The sequence below is a fragment of the Scleropages formosus genome, chromosome 19 (genome assembly GCF_900964775.1).
Source record: "Scleropages formosus chromosome 19, fSclFor1.1, whole genome shotgun sequence".
Lineage (NCBI taxonomy): Eukaryota > Metazoa > Chordata > Actinopteri > Osteoglossiformes > Osteoglossidae > Scleropages > Scleropages formosus.
In genome coordinates this window covers 840883-851255 of record NC_041824.1, presented here as the reverse complement: position 1 = coordinate 851255, position 10373 = coordinate 840883, and the positions used below count along the sequence as shown (strand labels likewise).

At 48.2% G+C, this 10373-nt stretch overlaps 1 protein-coding gene and 1 non-coding gene across 2 annotated transcripts; one reads left to right on the top strand and one right to left on the bottom strand.

The window, feature by feature from the left end:
* Positions 1 to 629: 629 nt before the first annotated feature.
* On the top strand, positions 630 to 7404 carry cyp4t8 (cytochrome P450, family 4, subfamily T, polypeptide 8). Its single transcript, XM_018741003.2, has 12 exons — positions 630 to 821; positions 1347 to 1491; positions 1574 to 1622; positions 1712 to 1838; positions 2178 to 2302; positions 2988 to 3142; positions 3329 to 3426; positions 3722 to 3912; positions 4737 to 4870; positions 5292 to 5356; positions 5593 to 5675; positions 6030 to 7404. Exons 1-12 carry the CDS (start codon positions 630 to 632, stop codon positions 6205 to 6207), a joined length of 1542 nt encoding a protein of 513 aa, XP_018596519.2. The 3' UTR covers positions 6208 to 7404.
* An 824-nt stretch (positions 7405 to 8228) lies between these two features.
* Positions 8229 to 8391, bottom strand: LOC114909188 (small Cajal body-specific RNA 1). The gene has a single exon (XR_003797155.1).
* Between the last annotated feature and the right edge of the window lie 1982 nt (positions 8392 to 10373).

The window sequence follows — 10373 nt, the reverse complement described above, 5'->3', positions numbered from 1 at the left end:
TTTATACAGCTGGGTCATTTTACTGGAGCAATTTAGGGTAAGTACCTTGCTCAAGGCTGTCACAGCTAGAGGTGGGATTCAGACCTGCAACCTTTCGGTCACAAGGCAGCAGCTGCAAAGCATGGTGGTGGAACTATTATGGTTTGGCAATGCCCCACTGACTTGACCTGGACACAGTTAAAAGAAGTGATCTGTGCCAAAGGGTGCAACACCGAGCTACTGAAAAATAGGGGGCGTATTTGTTTCATTCCACAGCAGACAATTGCATTTCTGACTTTTTTTTTTTGAATAAACAGTTGTAAAGAATAATTGAATCTATTGTTATTCATTAAATTACATCACCTTTATCAATATTGTTGAAATGATTATCAATTGTCTGTAGACGTAAATATGGTGTGGGGGGGGGGGCAACAAAGTGTTCTTACTTTCTCACAGCGTCCCGAACACATCAGTGCAAGGGTAACCTTTGGAAGCAGAGTTCTCTTTTCTGGCTGCGAAAATGAATATTGATGCAGGGAGTGTTTGTTGGCACATGCATGCGCGCAGGAACACCCACCATGGCATGTCAGAAAGCGCGTGCGGCGAGCGGCAGCGTTGAGGTTTTCGCTCAGTCCGCTGACGACAGCGCCATGGATCTGCTGGAGCGCCTGAGGAGCGACTCGCTCTCTCTGCCGCCCCTCGCGTTCTGCCTCTCGCTCTGCGCGCTCCTTGTTGCGGCGCTCAAAGTGACGAAGCTCGTGGCGGCACAAAGGAAGACCGTCCGCCTGCTGCGCTCTTTCCCCGGGCCGCCCGCTCACTGGCTGTTGGGACACATTGCCGAGGCAGGTCACAGGACATAGGCCTGAACACAGGCAGCCTGGTAACTTACAAGCAACTCAACGGTGCTGCTTCACTCTCGCCATTGCTGCGTTACATGTCACTAACATGATTTCAAGTAATGTGTGTTCCTCTGCCTCACACCTTTCTCCAAAGCGAGGGACGTGCAGTGAATCCAGGGTAAGTACCTGACTCAAGGGTACGAGAGCCAGAGATAGGACTCGAACCTGCAACCTCCGGCTCTAAAGGCAGTGCTTTAACCACTTGGCCACCCGCTCTAAGTACAGCGGTGTAAATAGTACGCCGTGACCGGCGAGGACGACGGACCTTCCGCTGGTCACGTGCGTCACTGGGTCGCAGCCACAACCGAGGAGCTCCTGTTGAACTGTTGGGTGACGAATAACAGTGATAAATGTGGAATAAAAGCCATTGGTGTTAATGGTTGAAGAACATAGTTTTCCTTCAGCTCTTCAGAAGTGCAGCACTGATCCCTTGTCTCGTCCTGCTCTGCTCCGCTTTACACCCTGCAGTTCTCTCAAGATGGGACCGAAATCGACCGAGTCTACGAGTGGGCGCAGAAGTTTCCCTTCGTCTTCCCCTTGTGGTTCGGACCGTTTGTTGCCGTCTTGCTTATGCACCACCCCGATTACATAAAGACCATCACGACATCGACAGGTTTGGATCTTTCGAACCCGCGCCTCACGTTCGTCCTCTTGTTAGGGACGACGCTTCTAAAAGCACTCTTGTCTTGTGACAGAGCCCAAAGACGACTTTGTGTACAAGTTTCTCATTCCCTGGATAGGTAAGTGGCCTAATAGCGGTGACGGTACGAAACGTGACAAACGACGTGTGAATTATGCAGTCAAATAACACGACGTTTGTTTTGTTTTGCAAGGGACGGTTTGCTCGTGTCTCGGGGTCAGAAATGGTTCCGACACAGACGGCTGCTCACTCCTGGCTTCCATTACGACATCCTGAAGAACTACGTGCCGCTGATGGCGGACTCCACAAACATCATGCTGGCGAGTCGATGCGTCGGCGCACCTATAATTTTACCGCGGAACTGAAAGAACTTTCTCTAAAAATGGCAAAAGTTTGTATTTAGAATTGTTTGAAATCACTTTCTTCTCACTGTTATTGTGAAATGGGATTTACGGTGTAAGGCTTCTTAAAATTCATTAGTGCTTCCAAGGGCAGAGCTAACAATCACCCGACCGAGTCGCATTGCGTCCCTCCGGTTATTTCCCCGAGTGAAATATAAACACCGTACGTTTAATAACCAGCTCAGGTGCTTCACACTTACTCATCCCTGACCCAACGTGAGACGTCTCACTGCTTAAAGTCTTCTTTCCTTTCCTTAGGATAAGTGGGAAACTTATGCCAACCAAGAAGACTCATTTGAGCTTTTTGAACACGTGAGCTTGATGGCGCTGGATACTATTATGAAATGTGCATTTAGCTGCGAAAGCCACTGTCAGACCGAAGGGTGAGTAGATGCGTTTCACTTGGTCAACGTGCGGTTTCAGCGCTACAACCTGTAGCAGGGTGACCCTAAAATGAAAAACGAGGCCTTGCGGAAACGTTTCTTCGACACGAACGTGACAACATTTACTTCTATGTACAGATATTCATTTAGCTGACGACGATGTAATTACCGTTATTGACCCATTCATACAGTCGAGTATTTTTTTTTTTTTTTTTTGGTAAGTACTTTACTCAAGGGTCCTACCGCTGGAGGTGGGATTCAAAGGTGTGACCTTTAGGTCAAAAGGCAGCAGCACTAAGCACTACGGTACCAGCTGCCCTCATATGTCCTCCTGGTTCTTTGAACTCATCGCAGCTCATGGAATTCCGTTACGGTTATAAAGGTCGAAAGGTTAAGAAGCACACCTCACACGTAGCGTTTTGATGCAGTTTCCAACAGGTGGATGCACCAGCTGGGAGGTGAAGAACCTTGGTTTTTGGAGCGCTCGAGCTTTAGCTGGTGAACAGTCACTTTGCTCTGTATCGTTGTTCCGATTTACAGTGTATGTTGTAGGAAATCACCATAATGTTGTTACTCCTCATTTCAGTCACGTTCCTTTCGAACAGTGTACTTCATGGCCGGAAACTGTACCCAATGTTGCTGGACCTGTGAGTTCTTACGATCGTATTTGTTTTCTCTTTTCTAGAGGCACCAATTCCTATATTCAGGCCGTGTACGAGCTCAGCGACATTATAAACACAAGGTCCTTGGTATTTCCTTACCATAGTGATGTACTCTTCCATCTCAGTCCACATGGGTACAGGTTTCGGAAGGCATGCAAGATTGCTCATCAGCACACAGGTTTGTTTGGGGTAACACACCCTGACCCCCGTCTGAAAGTGTTTCCAGTTTCACGTGAAAAGCTGCAGCCGTGAAAATGCGAGGCTAAACTATTACTAGTAAATACATTAATGTATCGGATAGTTTTACATTCAAGTAGGAAAGGGTGGAGTCCATTTACTGTTTCCCCCAATCCTTTTGGAACAGATGAGGTCATTAAGCAAAGGAAAAAGGCTCTAAAGGAAGAATTGGGCACAGGGCAGAAGAGATACTTGGACTTCCTTGATATCTTATTGTGTGCAAAAGTAAGTCGCTCATTTTCACTCATTTGAAACATACCTTGTTTTTGTGCAGTTAACTGGTAAAATTAGTAGAACCAATGAAATGCTGTGGTGATAGAGCTCCAGACCGCAAGAGGACACAAAGTCTCGCTTCTTCTCCTTCCGTCTCGCCTTCACTGTGCCACCCAAGAGCTGCAGCTACAATAGAGCCTATAAGCGAGCAACAGAGTAACTAACGTCACACGTACGGTAGTTCGTATCGTTTACTTTTGAAAGCGCATACAGAAATGCGTTGAAAATCCAGTGTCGTTCGTTTCAGGACGACGAGCAGCAGGGCCTGTCCGACAAAGACATCAGGGCAGAGGTGGACACCTTTATGTTTGAGGGCCATGACACAACGGCCACTGGGATCTCCTGGATCTTGTACAGCCTGGCCTGCCACCCCAAGCACCAGCAGATGTGTCGAGAGGAGGTGACGGAGGTGCTCAGGGGCAAGGACACGATGGAGTGGTACGTTGCCATGACAGCGTAACCCAGCATCCCTGCTCCTCACTCTGCATTCTCCTCCTCTTTGTTTTTCGCCTGACATGTGACACTCAGTGCTGTGTATCCCTTCTATCTGCCTCTCTCACAAAGACACTCCAGACACACCAGGACTGTTCTTGAGCGCAGATTTCTGCTTGGCAAACACGAGCGCCTTCCGTACGAGTCCGAGTAGCGTCCTACACCCATGCAACACACGCTGGATCACCATGTGCATGTGGAAGTCCGTCTCTGACTGACACTACTTCTACGTTGCATTTCGATGCAGACATTTTTACCATTTGGATTTGTCCAGCATCACTTTGATGTCAAAAGCTGTACAGATACATGGGGCAGTAGGTAGTGTGGTAGTTAGACCTGTAGACCTGCATACCGAGGACCTGGGTTCAAATCCTCGGGCCTTGTGCGGTACCTTTGGGCAAGGCGCTTGCTCTTGGTTCCATTATGCCCAGGAAAGGTGGGCAGCCACTGGTACTTGGACCCTCGCAGCTCACAGTTTGTTTTCCTCTCTTCAGCTGCAAGCTGACTTACTGCACGCTTGTTTACCACACCCTGTAAACACGGACCATTCCCATTAGCACTGGTCAGCGCTCTGTTAAAACGGATTAAACTGAATTGCAGTGAACTTCTCCAGCAAGAATTACTCAGCTATAATAAAGTCATTGTAAGTAAATGAATTAGTGTTGCGGGCATAACATTGCTGTGGGAAAGTTGTCTCCTTGTTTCATGTTACATACCGATTACGAAAAAAAGTTGTTCTCAAACCGTGACCCAAATCTGCTCTTTTTCAGGGAGGATCTAAGCAAAATTCCTTACACAACCATGTGTATAAAGGAGTCTCTTCGTTTGTATCCCCCGGTCCCCAGCATGGCGCGAAAACTGACCAAGGCAGTGACGTTCGCTGACGGGAGGACGCTGCCCGAAGGTGCGGCTGCAGCTCTACCGCCCGCGGCTTTTAGGGTTAAGTGCTCCGTAAGCAGAGGGACCAGTAAAAACAGATCATCTTGTCAGTGACCTCAAATGAATCTCAAAGTCCACCGGTGTTTGACAAATATGATTCTCGACCTTTATCAAAACCCAACGGATGAAACATTAACAAGGCATCTGAGGTTTAAAGCAAAGCTTCATGTACAAAGAGAAACAAACAAGGAAGAAGGGCAGAGAAATATTTCACAAGTAGGCCGTCTTTTCCCCTCGGGTCCCCGCGCACCCCTTGTTCCTTTCCAGGACCCCGCGCCGGGACATTTACACGAAACACATTCACGTCGCGTTTGCGAGCGTGAACGCGGCTCCTTTTGCGTCCCATTTGTTTACCTCCTTCTTGGCATCTGCTCTCTTCTGTGCAGGATCTATGATTGGAACCAGTATTTACAGCCTTCACAGAAACCCTGCAATTTGGGAAAACCCTGAGGTACCGACTGCACGCTACCACTGTCACACTTTGCGCTCACAGCTACGCAACATGGCCTGCGGTAAAGGGTGTCGATCCATACCGACACCGGTCCTTTGTGCAAAGGAAACATTCTCTGCTTCGTGCAGGCTGTCAGTCGTACTGCCATCTGTCCTCGGCACCTGAACCCTACGGACAGTTGCGCTTTTCGCCAGCGTTCAGTGCTGCTTGCCACAAACAGCTCTGTGTGTCTGCAGGAGTTCGAACCCCTGAGGTTTCTTCCAGAAAACTGCGCTAAGAGGTCCCCCCATGCTTTTTTGCCTTTCTCTGCTGGGCCAAGGTGCGTACCACACCGGCTAACGCAACGACGGACACCTGTACGGCAGGGCAGCAGGTTAACAGTGTGCGAATGCCAAGGTCCCCGGGAAGCCAGTGAGGTTTTTTGTTTACTCGCCTGCGAGTGTCTGTTTGTTATGGAAGACCTTGAAACCAAAACAGCTACAGCTGTTTGCACCTGAACATCCTTTAGCTTTTTGGGCAACAAAAGGACAATAGATTAACCATAAACTGCAAAACCACAGCTTTTCTCTTCTACAGAGTAAAGTTAATCTTGCCAAACAGCACCGTCTTTATTTCACGCGTCTTTCGAAGGCTTTTTGGAAAGACTAAGTCGGTCTGATTCTGACCATGACAGGAACTGCATCGGGCAGAACTTTGCCATGAATGAGATGAAGGTGGCTGTGGCGCTCACCCTTAGGCGGTACCAACTGGAGAAGGACCCAAAGAAGATCCCGAAAAAAATACCGAGGCTGGTGCTGCGCTCCCTCAATGGAATTCACCTGAAAATAAGGCGGGTGCAGCCAGAGCCCTGAACCCCAGCGAAAGAGCCCACGCAACACTGGAGTCATTTGGAGGAAAGTGCAATCTGAAGGGTTTCAATATTTCTCATGTGGCCACCTTGTAACATGTAACTGGACATAAGGCAAAACCTGTGCATCACCACTGTCTATTTCCATGTCAGGACATTTTAGAAAAGAATCCTTGAAGTGCAACCTAGAGGGAGACCTTTCAATGACATCATAAATAAAGGTGAAAGCAGGCAAATGCAACGAGGTGCGCTGTGCTAGGCTGCAATAAATGTTTTACTCAGGGCTAAAGGTCTGAAGTATGATGAAACACCCAGTTTAATGTTACAGAGAGCAAACATAAGAAAAATAGTGAACTTTAATACAGATTTTAAGACAATAATGATTCACTTATTTTTAATGGGAAGCTAGTTTCCCTTACGATTCATCTTAAAATTAACACACTAACTGGATTAACTCGATTGTAAAAATTGCCGCTTCACTTCATTCAATCGGCCATATACATTAATGAAGTCTCGGTTCTGTGTCATTTCATTTATGCAATCTCAGATGAAAACTCTTTCACCGAAAAACAAAAATTGTTTTTTCAATGCTGTTCATGTGCTGAGCCTACAGAGGAGACTAATGTGAAATCAGAGTAATACAGTAAAACACATGTTGAAATGTGCATCACGTGGTTCTGTTCACTACTGCTACTTATATCTTTTCAATTATTTTGCAACGTAAACCACACGCTGGCACTTAAAACATACAATTCTGATGATAAAACATTTGTCGTACTATTTATTCAACCCCTGTCGGTCTCTGGAATCCCCACAAGTCCTTTCAGCTCTTCCTCCTCCCACAATTTGCTGTGTCCAGTACTGGTACCTGCTTGGGTTTGGAACCCCTCTCAGATGGTGTAGGTGCTCCAAATGACAGATGCAAGTCAGCAGGCACTTGCTGGGCCTTGTGCGGCTCCATCCAGACACGTTCCAGAAAGGTGCCACATGCTTTAAAACTGAGGAGCAACACATTGCAATTTTTGTATGCTTTCAGCTGCTCCAAATACTCCAGAAATTGGACAAGGAAATAATGAGAAATTATAGGATTATAATATAATACATATTATATATGAGGGGGGCGTGGAGACGCAGGAGGTTTGGCCGGGTCCTGCTCTCTGGTGCGTCTGGGGTTCGAGTCCTGCTTGGGGTGCCTTGAGATGGGCTGGTATCCCGTCCTGGGTGTCCCCCCTCCGGCCTTGCGCCCTGTGTTACTGGGTTAGGGTCTGGCTTGCCGCGACTCCGCTTGGGACAACTGGTTTCAGCCAGTGTGTGTGTGTGTATATAAAATATTATAATCTTATATTATAATACGCTTGGCTTCCTATAGCTGCCCAGATCAAATTTAAGACCCTGGTTATGGGCTACAGATCAGGTATCTACAAGACTTGACTATCCGCTACATCCCAACCAGATTGCTATGTTCTTCCACATCTGACCGCTTGGTGCTCCCGCGCATGAAAGGTAAAGCATGGAGGTTCTCAGTTCTGGCTCCGTTGTGGGGGAACAACCTCCCCCTCTCACTCAGAACTGCTGAAACTCTGTCCACGTTTAAAAAGGGTCTGAAGACTCACCTCTTCCAGACTCACTTCGCCCATCATCTCTTAAGTTCATGTGTGGTGTAAATGTTCATGCATTATAACCAAGATCATGCCTGTTGAACAAGAGACAAACCTTCACAGAGCTGCTCCAGTAATGTAACAAAAATGTTTATATGCATCTCAAAAAAAATTAGTAGGAAGGTGATTTGGAATTGTGGATACTGTGATAAAGTTTGAAAGTGCCCGATAAATAATACATGTAAATGTGGGAATATATTAAGGATTAAGTGGTGAAATGACAGACATGTGCGGGTTCATCCCAAACAGGTGGCACTGCTCGTCATCCATGAGCGCTTTCTGTAAACTCGGACAGAACCTCTCGACACGAAACACATTCGGAGCGTTCCAGGGGCCGGAGTTTCGCCACAGGCAGGAACACTTTTGGTCTTGTGCCTCTGAGGCATAACACAGAGTGTGACTTTGCACACCGTGCTTAAATCTCAGGGCTCATTTACTCTGGCACCGCTGGGGACCTGGGAGCCATCGGGACACAGTCCAGCGCACAGATGGCGCTGAGCTTCAGACGACCAGGCCAGTATCAGGTGCCTTGGACCAACCGCGCAAAGTCAGGACGTGGGCAGGAGACTAGGCAAACCCAACAAATCCAACACCGCACCACCACGCAAGAAGCCCACAAAGGCCAACAAAGAGCAACCAGTCCTGAGGAAACACCGCCACATCCGGACTTCTTCGCACTTTTCAACACCGTATATCAGAAGAGCCTCTGCCCCAAAAGGGCCGAGCCGAACGAACCCGGCCTTCGAGCGGGACGGAGCGCCGCGAGGGGCCGATCGAGGCCCCGCTAACGTGCGGTTTATTTTGGTTCGTTCGCAGGTGTCATTCGCTTGGAGAACGACCGAGCAACGAGACTCGCGCGCAGTTCGTCTCCTCTGTCGCTAAGCAAAGCGTACGGCGGCGCTGCCTGCGGATCGTGGGCTCCGTTGCCGAGCCAAACCGGCGCCACGTCTCCATCGCCGCGACCGAACCCCCGGAGTCTGAGCGTGAGCAGCCCGGAGCACCGAGCTCAGGAGATAAGTGAGGAAGTATCAGCGTCGGCGTCAATATCGGCGTCAGTCAGTGTCGGCGTACACGTGCAGGACTCTTCCTTCGTCGAGTCCTTCAAAATGTGACCTCGGCTCGAGCTCTTTCATTGAGATTGAGAAGGGAGGACGTGAGCTAAAACTCTTCCTGCTTCAGCCGGGTGAGGATGACCAGCTCCGTCCTCCCTGTTTGAAACAGATCATTTTTCACCTCAACGTGACGAACAAACCATGATGATGATGGATCATGATTCTGTCACTGCTTTCAGTTCAGTTACTGACGGAAAAAAGGCGCGCAGTGCGCGGATGTACCTGTTCGCACTATCTGTATCTCCCTCTTCACGTTTACACTCACTCACTCACTCACTCTTTCTTTCTTTCTTTCTTTCTTTCTTTTTCTTTCCTTCCTTCCTTTCCACGGCTTTGCCATGTCGGCCCAAAACAGAAGCGCTCACCTCCCGACCCGCCGACATCTTCCTCGGTCTCCCGCGCGCACACGCAGAGGACAGTGACGTCATCAGCCCTATGGATGTCGGGAAATGTCGTTCATTAATACGGGAACGTAGGAGGGCGGGGCAGTGGGTAACACTGCTGTGTGTGTTGTGTGTGTGCGTGCGTGCGTGCGTGTGTGCGTGTGCCCGCGCCCCCGCAGTTTTTTTTTTTTATTTTTATTTAACGGATCACACACAATACAAGAAGAACATGATAATGATGATGATTTATTCAGAACAGTTAACCTAGCCAGGGGAATAAAAAACCCTAAAAAAAGTGCAAAACACTCCAATAACCAGATAATATCACATCAACACGTCGAAAATGCGCGCGCCCGTAGTGTGTGCAGTCCAAATCCGTAGTGTCCGTCCAGTCCAAGGCGCACTGAGCCCTGTGGCCAGTAATTCTACAGAATAGGCTCCGGACTGCCGTGACCCCGACCGGGACTAGAAGTAAACGAAAGGGAATGAAAGGGAATGTATGCGAATGCAGTTTTTTGGGGACTGTATTATGCTTTTAGATCGTACAAATTTGTTCACGTTCCTGTTTAAAACATGCAATGAAAGAACTGGGTAAGAACTCTCTGTAAAGGTATCGTATATAAACGTACAGGTAATCAGATTAAATGTATTACATTAAAAGTGTGGCTGCTGAAATGCAACACATAAAGTAACGTACCTATTTCACACACACCTTCAGAACCACTTGTCCCATACGGGGTTGCGGGGAACCGGAACCTACCCGGTAACACAGAACGTAAGGCCGGAGAGGGAAGGGGACACACCCAGGACGGGACGCCGTTCCGTCGCCAGGCACCCCAAGCGGGACTCGAACCCCAGACCCACTAGAGAGCAGGACCGTGGTCCAACCCACTGCGCCACCGCACCCCCTTGATGTACCTATTTCACAAATGAATATTTTAGAGGAACAATATTTAACTGTATTTATATGAAAACTCATATATGGGTATTTATATATATTTGTGCAAGTACTCTGTT